The 18,665-nt window shown below is 45.0% G+C and overlaps 1 protein-coding gene across 12 annotated transcripts in view; it reads right to left on the reverse strand.

Annotated features, from left to right (window-relative positions):
* Positions 1-18,665, reverse strand: part of ALS2CL (ALS2 C-terminal like) — a 52,064-nt gene that overhangs the window by 22,168 nt on the left and 11,231 nt on the right. For 4 of the 12 annotated variants that reach the window (XM_082046764.1, XM_082046762.1, XM_082046765.1 and 1 more), the window contains exons 2-8: positions 8,504-8,612; positions 6,734-6,926; positions 4,888-4,953; positions 3,197-3,362; positions 2,611-2,739; positions 2,153-2,272; positions 230-306 (exon numbers count right to left, since the gene is read on the reverse strand). In XM_082046764.1, coding sequence (XP_081902890.1) covers positions 230-306; positions 2,153-2,272; positions 2,611-2,739; positions 3,197-3,362; positions 4,888-4,953; positions 6,734-6,926; positions 8,504-8,612 — 860 coding nt within the window. Of the gene's footprint in view, positions 1-229; positions 307-2,152; positions 2,273-2,610; positions 2,740-3,196; positions 3,363-4,887; positions 4,954-6,733; positions 6,927-8,503; positions 8,613-8,980; positions 9,159-11,379; positions 11,421-18,665 lie in introns of those variants that run through there. The other 8 variants (XM_082046760.1, XM_082046759.1, XM_082046768.1 and 5 more) reach the window with 5 other exon arrangements.

Genomic DNA, 18,665 nt, shown 5'->3' on the forward strand with positions numbered 1-18,665 from the left:
GCAGCCAAACCTATTTTATTAATGACTGATTTCAAGATGCCAGTAAACATAAGCAATGCAAGTTGAAGCTGCTGTGATCCCATCTGAGAGATTCTGCAAATATCCGTAGCCCAGATGCAATCTCACTGTGTAGAAAGGACATGGGACAAGCTTTTGAATATTTTTCTCAGTTTCACAATCAAGTTGAACCTTTTTTTTTTTTACCTCCAAGTGGAAATTTTTCACTTACATTCCTGGAGCTAATTTCTCCTTGCAGTTTTCATCTACCCACACAAGCTTCAGATCAAAACTCTGAAAGCTGTTTCCCTGGAACAAAAGGGAGAAGATGTTCCTGTTATTGATGCAAACATCACACTTTTCCCCTGCTCTGTCAATCCATTGAACAGCAGAGCAAGATCAACAGAACTGTAAATTCCCTCTTTTGGGGTCCACACATCTATCCTACGTTATGATGACAGACCTTGGAGACTGAAGAAATGCAGAGGGAAGAAAGTTCTTAGTTTGTCGCCTAAGTGGTGATCTGTAAGGCCATGGGTACAACTCACAGTAACAGACCTTCTTAAAAACAAGATTTTCTTCCCTATCACATGGGAACACTCCCAAATCATCCATGGCATGCAGCGTTCCCTAGTTTTGCTTGTGATCTGTCTTGGATTCGGACTCCAGATGACACAGCCACATTGCAGCCCACAAGCACAATATCTAAGGAGTCACTACTTTAATCACTAACACATCATAAAGAAGAAACTGAAAGAGTTGAAGTGTTAGGTAAAGACTGAATTTAATATTACATCTCCCTTTCCTGTCTAAAGTCCAGGTGCCCACACTACGGGGCTGTTGTCTATGAGGATGTAGTTGACCAACGTTAGGTACTAGTACTATGGAGCTCACCGTAGACTCATAGAACAGTTTGGGTTGGAAGGGACTTTTAAAGATCATCTATTCCAACCCCCACCATGAGTTAATCACTGATGTATCTACTAGATTTGGGGGAACAGGAAAGGGAGAGAGGTTCAGATTCCCAGCACCATAGCCCCCATTGTCAGACCCCTGCTAGCAGCCCAAGCTAACCAGTTCAATCCCAGTCCAGTTCTATCTCCCCAAACCTTAAAAACAGTCCTAGCAGCAGATGAGACATAGCAGGTGGGAACCATTGACTGAACAGAGTTGTCTACAATGTAGATAGCTCCATGTGAGCAAGTTACCCTCTGTTTTTGTCCTAGTCAACAGAGTCAAGGACATGATTCAACTCATCCTAATTTTGTCATCTAAAATAGGTCGAATGAACCACACCCAGACATGCATGTTGATCTCCCCTGACTATAAAGGGAGCCTGGGGGCACTTGCTCACAGCGAGATCACTACAGTGCTCAGAAATCTGCAATGTAAAGTTGGATGAGATAATCATCACCCTATTTCCTCGGGCCTAGACCCTGCAAGATGTGCAGGACTGCCCAGTGTTATCATAAAGGCTCATGTTTGGAAGAACCTCTAAGATCTATCAGCTCACAAGGCAGTCATGTGTTTGGACACCTGAGGGGTTGGCACATGACTAAAGAGCAAGCAGAGGTGCACATAAAGAGAGCTGTATGAGATTACAGGAGCTGTCAGTTAGAGTGAGCAAAGCCAGACTTAGTTAAGATGCTGCAGAACAGCTTTGAACACGTATTATTCATCTAGCTATCCATGGCTGTAGACACTCCCTGTCTGCCCCACACCCAGGCCCTAAATCCCTGAAATGGCCACAAGAACACCTGCAACTTCTGCTCCCATGCTACTAGCAGAGTCAACCATGAAAGACCATATTTAAGCCTATGCACGAGAGTTTACAGTACAATATCCTTGACCTACCAGGCCCTCTTTGAATAAACAAGGACAGAAATCAACATATTCATATGCAGGCATGGGCTTGGGTTACCAGAGAAGCGGTGGTTGAATTTTACATATTTACTGGAGAAAAATTTATGTGGTTGCTCTTCTATTCCTTCTTCATTAGCTTTTCTTTTATTCCTCAATGCAAACCACAGGTGCATGGATCTGAGACAAGGTTTTGCCAACAGCCAAGCTACATTTTCAACATCAAAGGAACCTGAATTTTACTGTTATCTATCTGTGCTGCCCTTCTGATCCCTCTGAAAGATTGAAGACTCACCTGAATTAACACAAGGACATCATCGAAGAGTAAGACCCGGTCTGACCTATTCGTGCTGGCAGAGATGGGAAGATTTTTGCTATCTTCCAGCAGCCTCCTTTCAGGTACACAGAGCATGTCCTGCAGAGAGAACCACAGAAGTCAAAATGGTGGACCAAGAGCATGAGGAAACATCAGGATTTGGGAGAGGACACACAACTCAAGCCAACAGTTCCTCCAGAGCCTGACTGAGTCATGGCACAAGCTGACACGGACAGCAGAACTGGACACAGGGCTCAGCTTCTAAATTACCCAGTGTCCATGTGGTTTCTCCAGGGCTTCCACACTGTCCTGCTTTGTTGGCTTCCAAACCCAGCCTCAAATGCTTGATTCATATTAAATTTCTTCCATGCGTAAGCAGAAGTTTAAAACCTCCCAAAGAGCCGCCCATCAAGCCATTTTCTACAACCATGACTCACCGTGAATTTGTAGCCCAAGGATTTCCATAAGGATTCAGTAAAACAAGCTTCATCCAGGACTTGGCTGACGAAAGACTCAAGCTTCGCATATTCCTTGATGGCAGTGGTAACTACGTCCTTCTCAGGGCCCTGTCAAAAGAAGGCAGGGCTTGAGCAACACTCCAGGCATGGCTGTGCAGGACATCTACTCTCTGGGCTACAGCTGCAGAAAAATCTCAGCAGTTCTGAATCCAAAGGGTTAATGAGAGTTAACCCTCCAACCCCATTTCCAAGGAAAGCTTCCCAAATCTAGCTTTATCTCTGCCACAACCAGAAGTCTGCAAGCCTAGGCCAGTTACTTGACCCTTTGCAGCTCCTCTATATGATCAATAGCTTGTACTATGCTGGAGTGGCCACTGTTTTTTGCTTCAAGACCTTCAGGTGGGCTGCAGTTCACTGATGATGGTTCCTACCACCCCAGCTGTCCACTGGAAATCATCTTCCTTCCAGCCAACATTGGATTCACTCACACCATCGCAAAACCTTACGACTACCGCAAAAGATGTTAGCACAAACCAATCAAGTAACATCACATAAATCTTTTTACCTCTTTGAGAACCTCCTTCAACTTGGTGAGCAGCAGTATATATTGCTCGATGTGATCCCGGATAGGTTTGTGAAGGACAGTGTACAAGGCCAATGACATGGAGGTCTCAGAGGTGAAGTCTGTGAGGAATTGTTTCAGCACTGTCTTATGGTGCTTCCAGACTTCACTGAAAGATGGTGAATTAAGACAAAGGGACAATAATTAGTTTTTCTGCAAATTGATGCTCCTCTGCCTTCCAAACTCGATATGCTCTGTCACTCCCAGAAAGGGTATAGAAAGATTTGAAAGAGAAAAAGGTAACATAACACAAATGTATTTACACAGCAAACACACAGAAATAAGGTGATGAGACAAACAGGATCTCCACCCAACCTGCCTCTGACCCAGTGGTCTCCTCAAATAGAAACCACATCCAGAGATATACAGAATATCACAGAATTATTTTGGTTAGAAGGGAGATCATCTAGTTCAACCCACTTGCTACAGCAGGTTCACCTGAGCAGGTTGCACAGGATCACATCCAGGTGGGTTTTGAATGTCCCCAGAGAAAGAGACTCCACACCTGCTCTGGGCAGCCTGGTCCAGGCTCTGGCACCTCAAAGCAAAGAAGTTTCTCCTCATATTCACACAGAATCACAGAATGTCAGGGACTGGAAGGGACCTCGAAAGATCATCCAGTCCAATCCCCCTGCTGGAGCAGGAACACCCAGATGAGGTTACACAGGAAGGTGTCCAGGTGGGTTTGAATGTCTGCAGAGAAGGAGACTCCACAACCTCCCTGGGCAGCCTGGGCCAGATTCTGCCACCCTCACCATGAAGAAGTTTCCTCCCAATTTTAAGTGGAACCTCTTGTGTTCCAGTTTGAACCCATTACCCCTTGTCCTATCACTGGTTGTCACCGAGAAGAGCCTGGCTCCATCCTCCTGACACTCACCCTTTATATATCTGTAAACATTAATGAGGTCACTCCTCGGTCTCCTCTTCTCCAAGCTAAAGAGCCCCAGCTCCCTCAGCCTTTCCTCACACAGGAGATGCTCCACTCCCTTGATCATCATTCAGATGGAACCTCCTGTGTTTCAGCCTGTGCCTGTTGCCCCTCACCCTGTAGCTGGGCATCACTGAAAAGAGTCTGGTCCCTCCTTTTGACAACCACCATTGAGATATATATCAGCATAAATAAGATCCCCTGTCAGCCTTCTCTTCTCCAGGCTGACCAAATCTATAGGATGACTTTCATGATGGTTTGTACACTGAGAGGTAACTCAGATGAAGTGGCTGTGAATTTGCTCATGTCCAGTGCTCATTATTTCATTTGTTAGTTCCGTGAGAATCTCTTGACATCTGGGACAAGCAGTGGAAATTTCCTGCCATACTCCCACAGAATCCTTTCTCAAGTGCCACTCCTTACCTGAACCCCCAAATTTCCTCTCCTACAAAAGGAGTTGTGCGTAGCTAGAAATAGATGGAGAGAGATCTGTAGAGGAAACGTTGCAACAGCTGCTGCCGTGGTCTCAGAAGATGGCAGGAGCAACCAGTATGGCCAGTTCAGAGGAGAAGTAGCTGGACCACGAAACAGAGATCACTGCAAGGTGCAGAGCTCAGCGCAGCTCACTCTTGTTTAATGTCTTAACCCATACAACATCATTGTGTTCCTACCAACCCCTTCAATAAGCATTTTGCAGCACACTGACCTCTTGCTCTTCGTGGCGTGTTCAAAACCATGGACTACAACGTAGTTCGCAAAAGTGACGAAATATCTGTTGGCAAGAAAAAACAAACAAACAAAACAAAAAAAACCACACACAAACATGAGCTGAGTTAGATGCACAATAGCTACAAGGTTTAAGTGACAGAGTGAAGAAGCTCATTTGATAATGTCATGCCAGGTCCACATTTTCAAGGGAGGCAGAGAGAGTTGTAACTACTGTACCCTCACCTTGTCTTGCTCCCCTTTTGTCTCCTTTGCCAGCTCCTTGGTTTAACTGACTCATTCATTTTTGCACAAGTCTTGTTACAAGAAGTTTAAATCATCCTGGCATTTAGCATAAGCAGATGTAAACTTGCGCAACTGTCCTGGAACGCAAATCTACAAAGGCTGAGCTTAAGATTTCAGCATCAGCTGTATGAATTTCTGCCGTCCGAAGTAAAAATATCAGGTGTGCCACGACAATGTGTCTCATCCCACACTAGAGGGAGATCGAGCCATATTTTGTCAGCAAATAGCACACTTTCTTCCAATAGTGGTTTCAGATAAGTCATGTATTCTGTACAGACTAATTAACATTTATTACATCTTCTGGGAACATGTATTTACTGCTCATTTTCAGCCCCCTGAAGAGGGGCTTTGCTTCCTCCTGTATCATTTCAATAAGCATGAGACATTGTAGGATCAGGACTGCACAGAGTGAGTCACCGAGTCATCAGAGGTGGGGTGGACACCCAACAAAACCAAGTTTTAATTTCAAAATGAGAGGAAATGAGATCTTGAGATAAACTTCTCCTTTGTGTCACCTGAAACCTCAGCCTAGCTTTTCATCTTTTAGATGCCTTTTTAAAGCAAACCAATTTGAATTCCCTGACTCAGTTCCCAAATGAACAGCACACACCGTTCCCTTTGCATGAAGGCAAAATTTGTTGTGCATCGCTTTCTACAATGATGCTGTCCAAGCAAAAACAAAATATAATGTAGCCCTTTCTTCCTCCTCTCTCCACGTTCATAAAAACCAACAAAACCAAGGCGAGATTAACAGTAGTGTCTGGGAGCCAGTCTATCCAATTTCCTTTCCTATGTGGGTACCAAACTGCACAAACAGCACAAGCGCATTTGGCAAGGGTTCAGCCACATTTGTGGCCAATGTGATGAATGAAGGATTGAACACTGTCTGATCTTATGTCATCTCAGATGTCCATAAACCATTTTTCATCAACACACAGGTTATACATGCTACAGTGGTTTTGGTAAACATTTTATTTTGCGTTGCAGACAGATAGGGAGCAAACATAATTAATTATAGAAACAGCAGTAGGGCAGTATGCTTTTTCACATCACACCACATCCATCACTTGCTATCTTATCCCTTGCCAAAAGCATTAAAATGTGGCAGAAACACATAATATGAACTGTATCTGATGACATCTTCCTCTCCTCATCCCTATGAGCCCTTTAAACCTGGTTGTGCATGCGTTTCTATTCCTGATGACAACCCAATCTTTGCTCTTATAAATTCCCCAGGCACAAATCCTCCCTCTGTCCACTTCTCATTTTTAAGACGCATTAAAAAACCCTATTCAAAAATATTCCACCTCTTACAAGCACACACAGAGCTACAAAAAAGGCTAATTATTATGCTGTCTGCACAGATGCCATATTCTGTAGCATTTCTCCTGAGCACTGAATGCAATCATTTCCCTGTCCTAATTACCGAACGCTAGTGGACATAACTGAACAAATTAAATACACAAATTAATTGCACCAACCTACCAGTTAGCTGATAAATTTGGTCCCTTAATGCTACTCCAAAATGCTTCTGTACTTACTGGATGTAGAGGCTTAGGAACAGGTCCCCTTTCCAGACAATATAAAAGTCCTGGACACAGAATGCCTCAGACGTGCTGCATTTTTGTTTCAATATCCGGTAATTTTCTTCTGTGAGGTTCCAGAGAGCTTGAAATCGATCATTCAGGAAGACAAAGAGCTTAAAGATCTCCTTTCCCTTCTGGTCACTAGGCTCTTTGAGGAGAAGATGGGAGGAAAAAGGCAATCAGAAAGCCTTGGCTCCAAGAAGTCTTGTGGAATTCATTGCCTATACCTGATACTCAGGCCAGTTTTTCAGTGTAAAGCACATGTATTCTTATAGGAAAACGATGCCAGGGAGGAAGATGATGATTATTTAGGGTTGTGTCCCTGTGAGGGGCTTTGTCCTTCCCATTTTATTGGGGTGTGTGGTCAGGGCAGCCTGAGAGGCTCAGACACAAGCACTGGAGGAAAATTTTCTGCCCCTGGCTTAAAGGGCTGTTCTCTGTCTCTTTGGAGTTTAGACCAAAAAGGCAGTGACATGGAGAGGGAACCACCCTAGATGCCTAATCCAGTTGCACCACTTTTGGCCAGACAGGCTTGTGAATATTTCTACAGATTTGTTATTTCAGTGCAGCTGCTCTGATTTACTGCCAGCTCAGAACCTGCACCCACAAGTTGTACTTTCAAAGACGGGCATGGGTACTTACTGAGAGCAGTGAGGCAGAATGGGCACAGTTTAGGGGGTCACATATACATGAGAAGCATTTTGGATTTCCACACAACATGCTGGAAACAAGCCTTGGAATGGGGGTAGAGGCTGACACTTGTTAAAAACTGGACTGGCATCTAAAAACAACAGGAACCACAGTCCTAGGCTTGAATGAAAGGCCATAAGCACCCTTAACAACTCACAGTCTTAAATGGAACAATTCTACGTATCAGTTACTCCAGAAAACCAGCTCCCAGTGAGGCCATGAAGTTCACAGTATCACAGTATGTTTGGGATTGGAAGGGACCTCAAAAGATCATCCAGTCCAATCCCCCTACTGGAGCAGGAACGCCCAGGTGAGGTCGCACAGGAACATGTCCAGGTGGGTTTTGAATGTCTCCAGAGAAGGAGACTCCACAACCCCCCTGGGCAGCCTGGGCCAGGCTCTGTCACCCTTACTGAGAAGAAGTTTTTTCTCAAATTTAAGTGGAACCTCTTGTGTTCCAGCTTGATCCCATTACCCCTTGTCCTATCATTGTTTGCCACCGAGAAGAGCCTGGCTCCATCCTTGTGGCACTCACCCTTTATATATTTATAAACATTAATAAGGTCACCCCTCAGTCTCCTCCAAACTAAAGAGCCCCAGCTCCCTCAGCCTTTCTTCATAAGGGAGGTGCTCCACTCCCTTAATCATCTTTGTTGCCCTACGCTGGACCCTCTCCAGCAGTTCTTGAACTGAGGGGCCCAGAACTGGACACAGTATTCCAGATGTGGTCTCACCAGGGCGGAGTAGAGGGGAAGGAGGACCTCTCTCAATCTACTAACCACCCCCCTTCTAATACACCCCAGGATGCCATTGGCCTTCCTGGCTGCAAGGGCCCAGTGCTGGCTCATGGTCATCCTGTTGTCCACCAGGACCCCCAGGTCCCTTTCCCCTACACTGCTGTCTAATATGTAATTTCCCAACCTACACTGGAACCCGGGGTTGTTCCTGCCCAGTTTCAGTTATAATTCCCTTCATAGGTGTGCCAGTGAGTCAAGGCTAGAACTACAGACTAAAAAGTGGTCTGCTCTGACCTACCTGCCTGGAGCAGAGGCTTGAGGACAAGAGCATCTATCCGTGCCAGGCATGCTGAGAAGGTTTCTTCCACTTGGAGCAGCGATGCAGTTGGTTCAGCCGTGCACATGTCCTGGACACAAGACAAAAGTCACATGTAAACTCCTTTGCCAGAGCATTCATCTACCAAGGCTTCAGTGCTCGTTGCAAACAATCAGCTTTTCCTGCTCTTGACAGCACAGGCAGATGCAGTTGCTGTCCTCAGAAAAAACATTTGAAAGTGTTAGAAGAGGAAATGGGAACCCAATAGGTTCAACATGAGCTGGTGTCACAGAAGATCACTGAGGCTACAGCCCATTTTCCTGATGCCCCAGTTGAAGATCCTCTCAGGTGGGCCACGATACCTCTTCCACATGGCTTGAAAGGCCCTAAACTTCTTCATGTGTGTTAATCCTTAGTGCCAGATTCATTCTCCCAGAAGAAAATCCCTGAAGTACAAACCAGCAAAGGATGAAGCAGAGCACCTCCTCCCATATCTCTCACCAGTTTTCTGCCCAGGTGCCTCAGCCTACACTTTTTGGCATCAAAAGCTATTGTACGGAGCTGCAGAGCCATGCCAGCCATGCCCACACATCCACCCCTCCAGAGGAACAGAGATCTGGTGTTACTCCTTTCCTGGTTATATGTCACAACTGCTGCGTCAACAAGGAAAGCTTGCCTAAAGTGGAAGTGGGCAGCACTTAAAAAAAAGAGGCAGCAAACCCATGTGAGCAAACTCCAGTAGGTTCCTCCTTCCCAGACTTAGCTCCCAAAACATATCAGAAGAAGTGAACACTAAGAACACGTCTTAGGAGACTGCTCTGGAAAAAGGTGTGGTGATGAAGATGTTATGGGCAGAATCAGCCAATACTGCTAATTCAAAACCCTGTGATCCTTTTGACTTTGTGAAGCAAAACAGCAAACTCAAGCGACTGAATATGATCTGTACACATTTACCCTTAGCCTGGCTGCAGTGCATGCTAAAAGGCTACATTCGCGATAGTAAACAAACAAGGATATGGTATTATGCTGCAAAGATTTACATCATTAAATTGGCAGCAGAGACTTTAGCACAACTTTTGACATCTCAGGCATGGCCCAGGGACCATTTGAAATGGGTAGTTTGCACATAGTTGTGCTGGTTTGGGAGGTAAGGAGAAATTAGCTATGTATAGGTTATGTCATAAATACTTGGTTATGGGGCTAGACCTGATTTATTTACTAATAGAGTCTTTGGACTGTCCTCAGGAGAAGCTGAACTCAGGCTATCTGCTGGTAGCATATTCTTAGACATCCTAAACCTCTACCCTGATTAGTACAAACAATAGGTGAGATTTATTCTCCTTGTGTTGAGATGTCAGAAAGTTAGACATAGAAACCTAACCCTACTTTATACTTCATGTAAAGAAATTCCATGGACTACAAAAAGGTCACCTGGGTGGGGTGACTAAGTTAGGTGGGAACGTCTCATTCTTACGCTTCACGTGTGGATGGATTCCCTGCTAAATAAGACTTCGAGCTCCCTAAAGTCACAAAACTCTGCTTAGGAACTGCCTTTCCAGGTCATCCTGGAGCTCGGGCTGAAATGGTATCATAGAACAAGGGACACTTTGCAGTTTGAATGGTCAGCTGGCCTGGTTTTAAGTGTTTGTTCAGATCCAGACCCAACTGACTGCACAGATGAACGACAACGTCTTCTCCTTAGTAACCACTGCCTCTTAGATTTCATTTGTCTGAAAAATGGGAAGCATTACAAAATTCCATAGTCTCATTAGTCTGAAAGTTTTTGTACATCAAGGTCTGCATGACCATAAAGCTATGTTTTGCAGGAACACTGACGATTCATCCCAGAGGATAGCTCTAGGAATGCAAACAGGTCAAAAAGCTGGAATCTCAACTCCTCCTGGCCCCTCCCAGGGAAGGAAACTGAGCCAGGAAAGAAGCAAAACAAACCAGCAGCCAGACAGCTCTCACCCCACAGCACAGGACAGATCTAAGAGTTGTTTATTTTTTTGCTATGACTTAATCCCCTGTCTTGTATACACAGAGATGAAGTTGTTTCTCACAGGTCCTAGAGAGTACTCAAGCTTGTTAGAAATTTCTGAGCAGAAGTAGCTTGCTCATTAATGTTTACAGATATATAAAAGGTGAGTGTCAGGAGGATGGAGCCAAGCTCTTCTCGGTGACAACCAATGATAGGACAAAGGGTAATGGGTACAAACTAGAACACAAAAGGTTCTACTTAAATTTGAGAAGAAACTTTTTCTCAGTGAGGGTGGCAGAGCCTGGCCCAGGCTGCCCAGGGGGGTTGTGGAGTCTCCTTCTGTGCAGACATTCAAACCCACCTGGACACCTTCCTGTGTAACCTCAGCTGGGTGTTCCTGCTCCATGGGGGGATTGCACTGGATGAGCTTTCCAGGGCCCTTCCAACCCCTGACATTCTGTGATTCCGTGATTGGTGAGTAAAATCAGGCTGGATATATGACAACATTTCAAATGCTTCAACAGACCAGCAGGTAGTCAGTGGGGTTATATTAGGCTCACTGAGGTCTGATGGGTTTCATTTATTTATATATTTTTAAGTCTGACTATTTTGTCTTTTTTGGGGGGGAAGAAGGGAAGATGATTTCACCATTTCAGATCACTCTGCTATGAGAGGCTCTTTTTCTCTACCTGGTCCTCCTTTAATTCTGCAAGAAAACATTTTATCTTGTGCAAAATAAAAAGAATGAATGCTACATGCCAAGCTCAGGTGGTCTCCCCCAAACTCTTAGACAAACAGCCAGAGAAGCCACCCATTCACTTCTTACAGATGGCTTCATGTAAACTGAATGACTCAAGCCAAGGATGCAGATACCCACAGCTTTGCTCCACAGGACCATGAGCAGAGGCAGGAGGATGAGGAGTCTTCTCAGGGCCGTAGACCACATGTGCAACACTACAGGAACATCACTGCTGCAGCCTAGGTGTTGTTTGGTTACTTCTGTAATGGTCATCTGGAAATCACTATGGATGTCCAAGGTGGACCTACTGATCTGGATGCACCATTGCCCCTTACAACCATGAGCAGGTCCCACAATCTACCTCCTGCCCATCTGAAATCCAGGTTTATTTGTGGTTTAAACTAAAGGACATGACAACCTGAGCTCAGACCTTACAGGGATGACCCCAAAGCAGGATGTGGTTTGAGAAACCCCTGAAACAGTAACACTGTACAGACACCTAACCTGACTCTGCAAAACTCAGAACCATTTGGATAGTCTTTTCCATTAACCTGATACAGAGTTAACACAGTGTTTTGGTTTGGGTTTGGTGTTGCTTTTTTTCTTTTTAGCAATCATGTTCTCACCCTTCCTCGGAAAATTTGTGGTCTACTTCCAGCCTGAACACAACAGTCAGGGATAATTTGCTAAGCAGCATCAGCCAGCTTTCAAAACAGCCCTTCCGGCACTACAAAAAGACATAAATTGCCACATCACATCACTCAATAAGGTACACGTGGGTTTCAGCCACTATTTCCAGGCTTTCCCCATCACTTCTGTGAGAACAGCATTTGCACACTTTTTCTAGCCCAGCCAGGCAAAGAAGATTTGAAGTTCGTTGCTTAGTGAACAAAAAAAACACTGGCTCAGCCACAGAGGGCAAAGGAAACAATCAGGACTGTTCAAGGGCACATGGAGGTCACGTCATACATTCACATGTGTGAACAACTGAATACAAACTCCAATGTCGCTGGGTGATGGGAGCACTGAGCAGAAACCTGGGGCTGTCACATGCTGTCTTCACCCAGCCTGGACGCAGCTTTCACATGACTCCCTGTGTTGTAATGCTGTGTTTGCTCTGTGAATGGCAAGGGAAGCTTAGAATCACAAAGCATAGGGCAATTTGGGTTTGAAGGGACCTTTAAAGCTCATCGAGTCCAACCTCTGCCATGAGCAGGGACATCTTCACCAGCTCAGGTTGCTCAGAGCCCCGTCCAGCCTGGCTTGGGATGTCTCCAGGGATGGTTCATCCACCACCTCTCTGGGTACCTGGGCCAAGCTCTCACCACCCTCAGCATCAAAAATTTCTTCCTCATGTCTAACTTGAATCTCTCCATTTTTAGTTTAAAACCATCACCCCTTGTCCTGTCATAACACGCTCTTCTAAGAAGTCTGTCCTTATCTTTCTTACAGGCCCCTTTTAAGTACAGAAGGGCTGCAATAAGGTGTCCCTGGAGCCTTCTCTTCTCCAGCTGAACACCCCAACTCTCTCAGCTTGTCCCAGCTTGAGCAGAGCCACATTCAGCCTGTTCGCAAGGTTTTAGTCTGTTCTCCATGGTTGGCTCTGCTGCCAGGGAGTCAAGACCTTTGGAGATGGTGCACTCCTGATGGCCAGAATTGAAGGCGATGCACCTCCAAGGAAGAGTCCACTAGGACATAGCATGGCAGCAACTGATTTTATGTGCAAAATCAGAAAGTCTATGGCCTTCAACAATGAAGATTTCCACTGGCAAAACAAAACAGCCCCCAGTCTGCTTCAGGCTTCCACGAGGAATGATGAGATCTCCATAGGAGAACGTTTTCCTACGGATGGAATTCCTTAAATGAAGGGACAAGAAAGCTGTACAGCACAGGTCTGTAATTAGAGAATGGACACATAATAGTATTCATATAGAAACAGGAAAAAGACCTTGAGAAACAGCTTCTGTAGAAGTCACCAGATTTATGTGGCTCATCATGGTCTTGGCCTGTCTGCTGATCATGACAATGGGGGCAGAAAAAAGGATGATGGAACAGCTAATATCAACCTAAGTGGTTGCTGAGCATCCAATAGACGGGAGCAGCCTGGGTCATCTGGAGGAACATTCATCCTCAATAGGTTCTGTCCAAAGCTTCTAAATGCACATTTCAGCAAGAAAATACATGTCTCGAGGAGACACAACAGGTTGTTATACCCAGTTTCAAGAAACTGGCAGAAGCGTAGGTGGAACAGATAAGAAACCAAGCAAAGAGACATTTTGGTGAAATGCTGAGCCTCGTCATCTTCACATAGAATCTGTAGCTCTGAGGCAGCTGTTCCACCAGAAAAATGTCTGGAAAGCCCCATAGATCTCAGATGTGACACGAAGTTTCTGATGGAAACATACATCTAGTCAAACAATCTTATCAGATCCTGTGCATTAAGGAACAATCTGCACATCCACAGAAGGACTATTCATTTTCCATCTTCCTCTTGGAAATACCCCTCTGCTTTGAAGATTATCAGTCAACAAAAGCACTTCTTAGATGGGAGGAACCTGTCATACACTATGCCAGATTTAGGGAGTGCTCAAGGCGTTTTATTACTAAAGCATCTGGGATGTAAATGCCACAACCTATGAGGACAGGATAACAGAGTTGGGGTGTTCAGCCTGGAGAAGAGAAGCTCTGGTGAGACCTTATTGCGGCCTTTCCGGACTAACAATGGCCTACAAGAAAGATGGGGACAGACCTTTGAGCAGGGCCTGTCGTGATAGGAGAAGGGGTGATTGTTTTAAACTAAAGGAGGGGAGATCAGGCCAGACATGAGGGAGAAACTGTTGCCCCTGAGGGTGGTGAGAGCCTGGCCCAGGTTGGCCAGAGAGGTGGTGGATGAACCATCCCTGGAGACATCCCAGGCCAGGCTGGACGGGGCTCTGAGCAACCTGAGCTGGTGAAGATGTCCCTGCTCATGGCAGGGGGGGCACTGGATGAGCTTTGAAGGTCCCTTCCAACCCAAACTATTCTATAATTCTATGACTATATTTCATGTAGGCCCTCCCCTCCTAAAACTCTTTTCTTTGCCTGCATCGGCCCCTTTGCAGCCCTTTCCAATCTCATCCATCCTTGCAGTTCATAATCTTTCTACAACTAACTGTCTCAAAAATGAAGTCAGTCCATCAGTTTGTCACATACATTCCTCAAGTGTTCCTTCTCCAGCGGGTGGATTGGACTAGATTGATCTTTTGAGGTCCCTTCCAATACCTAACATTCTGTGTTTCTGTGATTCTGTTATTCTGAGACACAGGCCAAGTTTTCCCCTCCCTGCCCTTTGAGAGGCAGCAAAATTGAGTCTATCATTGTCGCAGAGGCAGAGATAAAGCTGCTTTAATTCAAGTTCTAGTTTAGAAGTAAATAAAAACATTCAAAATTGAAGCCAAGAGATATTAAAGATATTTTTCTGTCATGGTGAACCTGAAACTCTTCCTCAGATATTGCTTTTCACTCTCTAGGTCACTTTCTCTCATGTCAGTAATGGTGTTTCTTCTAACTAAAGCATCTAAAACCATCTAAGAGTGCAATACAGAGCATAAGCACTTGGACTAGTAAACATCTCCCCACTTTGCAGCAGGATACAGTCTAGAACATTTGAAATTTTAAACTCTCTTCTTGCCAGGCTGTCTTCTAGATGCCCAGAATTTAGTGCTTGGTGTTAAGCACTCACTCACCCTTTGCATGAGCATTACATCTTTCCCCAAGCAGTGTATCTCTCTTAAGGATGCACATTACAGGGCAGAATAATATATAGTTCTGCACAAAACCTGCCATTAGGAAGTGTTCCCCTCAGAAATTAGCAGATAAACTTATTAAAAGTTTACTGTTAGAGTGAGTCAATACAGATCAGCGCTGTACGTCACATCACAGAGTGTGACATGACAGACAAATCTCAGGACATTAAACCAGAATGAACATAGACCTAAGTAGCTGTTTGGTCCCCTTGGTCAGCTCAGTATCTGTACAATCATGATTAATATGACCCAAAATAGATTTTTGGGGGGAGGAGGAAAAAATGCATTAGCATTAAGGTCTTAAGGAGATTAAAAAAAAAAAAAAAAAAAGGAAAAAAATGAAAGATTTATAGATTTGAGCTTGGACCATAGACCCTAACCTTCTTTGCCAGATTATTTTTTACCCTGGATCTGTTCCCTAGCTTAGTTTAATTTATCATCCCATAAACATGCCCACGAGCAGAGTGGGATCTCCTAATTCAATTAGTAGTGCCAGCTTAGAGTTTGTAAACTTAGGAGCTCCTTATGCCATGGGCGTAAGCTCAGGTGTCCAACACGGAGATGTTCTTCTTTCTGTCCCAACCTTTGCTGCTTTTCTCTAGGATCCAAGTATCCTCACACATCCTAATTGTGTTTCCAGATGACATCCCCCGCTTTCACATGTCACACTCCAGCTGAGTCTGCATTCAGGCTGGCACAAAGACCATTCTGTCATGTGGAAAAACAATTCCAGGCTTTGTTTAACCAATGCACTGGAGCCAATTCTTTTATTCAGACTCTGCTCTTGTCAAGCCTCAGATCATCATGACTCGGGATGAATTAGTGTTCAACTTACTGGAGCCACCTCATGAGCAGACAGAAACAATGTAGGAGTTAAGAGGTAATTGGGAACAAACAGGCCAGAAAGACAACAGAACCCCAATATCCCAAATCAGCCCTTAGCAGCATAAAAAGGAGGAAGAGAACTACAGAGATAGAAGTTACTTGGATTAAGCTTTAGCATGGGATGTAGGTAGTATGCCAATGACAACCATGTGAAGGAACTAAAGGGTTTTTATTCAACATTTGTTGAACAAAATAAATTTTGTTCAACATTGAGGTTCTTAGGGACATGGTTTAGTGACAGTGTTAGGTTAACAGTTGAACTCAATGATCTTGTGGGTCTCTCCAATCAAAATGATTCTATGATTTTCCTTACCAAGCGAAATTGCTGAGCAGGAAAGCAATGAAAGTAGGTAGGTACAGTACACCACATAGTTTAAAAACATGAGAGGATTAAAGAACCCATCAAGACTCTCACCCTGAACACAAGACCCTCAGGCTTTCAGTCAGTCCTCTACTCTGCCCTGGGGAGACCACACCTGGAATATTGTGTCCAGTTGTGGCCCCTCAGTTCCAGCAGGACAGGGAACTGCTGGAGAGAGTCCAGTGCAGGGCAACAAAGATGCTGCAGGGAGTGGAGCATCTCCCGTGTGAGGAAAGGCTGAGGGAGCTGGGGCTCTGGAGCTGGACAAGAGGACACTGAGGGGTGACTCATTCTTGGGGATCAATATGGAAAGGGGGAGTGTCAGGAGGATGGAGCCAGGCTCTTCTCGGTGACAACCAATGATAGGACAAGGGGTAACGCGTTCAAACTGGAACACAGGAGGTTCCACTTAAATTTGAGAAGAAACTTCTTCTCAGTGAGGGTGGCAGAGCCTGGCCCAGGCTGCCCAGGGAGGTTGTGGAGTCTCCTTCTCTGCAGACATTCCAACCCACCTGGACACCTTCCTGTGTAGCCTCATCTGGGTGTTCCTGCTCTGGCAGGGGGATTGCACTCTATGAGCTTTCCAGGTCCCATCCAATCCCTGACATTCTGTGATTCTGTGAGGCCATATAGCAAACATTTGGAGCACAGTACAGCCACCTCTACCCTCAAGCCATGGGGCCAGTTCAGGACAAACAGCAGAACAATCAACGTCACCATGTATAATTAAGCCATGGAACTCACTGCCACAGAGTCTGTCATTGCTATTAGAATACTACACATGCATTCAAAAGCAGCTGCACCAGTCCATGGAGGAAAAATCAATTAAAAGCTAATAAAAACAAAGCCATCAACTCCAGCTCGGGAAGTCCCTGAGGAGGCAAGGAGCACACATGGAGGAAGTATTACTACAACCCTTTCCAGGTTTTGTGGTGTTCTTCTCCAGGCATGTTCTTCTGCATTAGGAGAAGTGAGATAGAATCATAGAATCACAGAACAGCTGGGGTTGGAAGGGACCTTCAAAGCTGATCTCATCCAACCCCCTGCTATAAGCAGGGACACCTTCACCCAGCTCAGGTTGCTCAGAACCCCATCCAGCCTGGCCTGGGATGTCTCCAGAGATGGGGCATCCGCATTTTCTCCCTGGGAAACCTAGGCCAGGGTCTCACCATGCTCATTATAAAAATTTTCTTCCTCTTGTCTGGCCTGAATCTCCTCTCTTTCAGTTTAAAACCATCACCCCTTGTCCTATCACAACAGGCCCTACTAAAAAATCTGTCCCCATGTTTCTTTTAGGCCCCTGGAAAGCCTGCAATAAGGTCTCCCCAGAGCTTCTCCTCTCCAGGCTGAACACCCCAACCCTCTCAGCCTGTACCTCAAGCCTGGCTTGATATTGCTGATTTTTCACATCCGTCATAAAACTGTTTGTGGTCACCTCCACGGCAGAACGGACCTCAAGAACTGAAGAGACAGTGCAAAGTTGCCAAAATATCAACCACATAAAAAACTCAGCAAATTTAGGATAACAGTGTGTGGTCAGGAGCTTATGAAGGGTCAAACAAGCATTCTGTACTCTCTTCAGAAAGCGGTGAAGCTGTACAATAGATTTTTCAGCCCAAGGAGGACCTTTCTCCCCCTCACCAGACTTTTGTTTTCTTCCACCTTCAACACAGAAAAACAGGAAAAACAGGAAGCTATGTGTGGGGGAGGGGTGTGTGTTTTTCTTTTTTTTTTCAAAAACAAGGAACGCAAAAGCTTTTCATAAACCTCATCTGACACAACTTTTTCTTCTTTCTTCCCCAAACCCAACTTGGAAGCTCATGTAATTTCCTTACGGGCTCACTCTTGAGCCCAATAAAAGCAACCATAAAGCTCTAGTTGACTTCAAAATGACAAAATCCATCTGCCCTTTTTCTGGGTGTCTGAATGCTGAACTACCCAGCCCAGACTCTCTTTGTCGCCAACAAGGAGACAAGTTCAGCTGAATTTAATCCAGCATCAGTGAGATGAGCAGACCTCTGGGCATACCTGGTCTCTCTCCACTAACTACAGAATTAAACAGCTCAAATAAGACCCTCTACTTGTTGAAAACTAAGGCTAGGGAAGGTCACTTTCGCCACAATTAAGGATATAATTCAGCCTTTGCAAATAGCAAGGCATGTACTATAAGGCCCACAGGTGAGATGATGATTACTCAGGGGCTTAATCACCCATGGCCTTGTAGCTTCCATTATCATTATCATTTACAAGCAGCTTATGCATGCAGAAGCATAACTATTTTGACCCAGCAACCTGGGGCTACTGGATGAAACTCCAAACCAAACCTGAAAAAACTACCAGGTATCTGGAGGAAGCAAAGGAGATTGTGAGGAGACTCAATAATTCTCCATTGA

This window comes from Streptopelia decaocto (genome assembly GCF_964273445.1).
Source record: "Streptopelia decaocto genome assembly, chromosome: 2".
In the NCBI taxonomy this organism is placed as follows: domain Eukaryota; kingdom Metazoa; phylum Chordata; class Aves; order Columbiformes; family Columbidae; genus Streptopelia; species Streptopelia decaocto.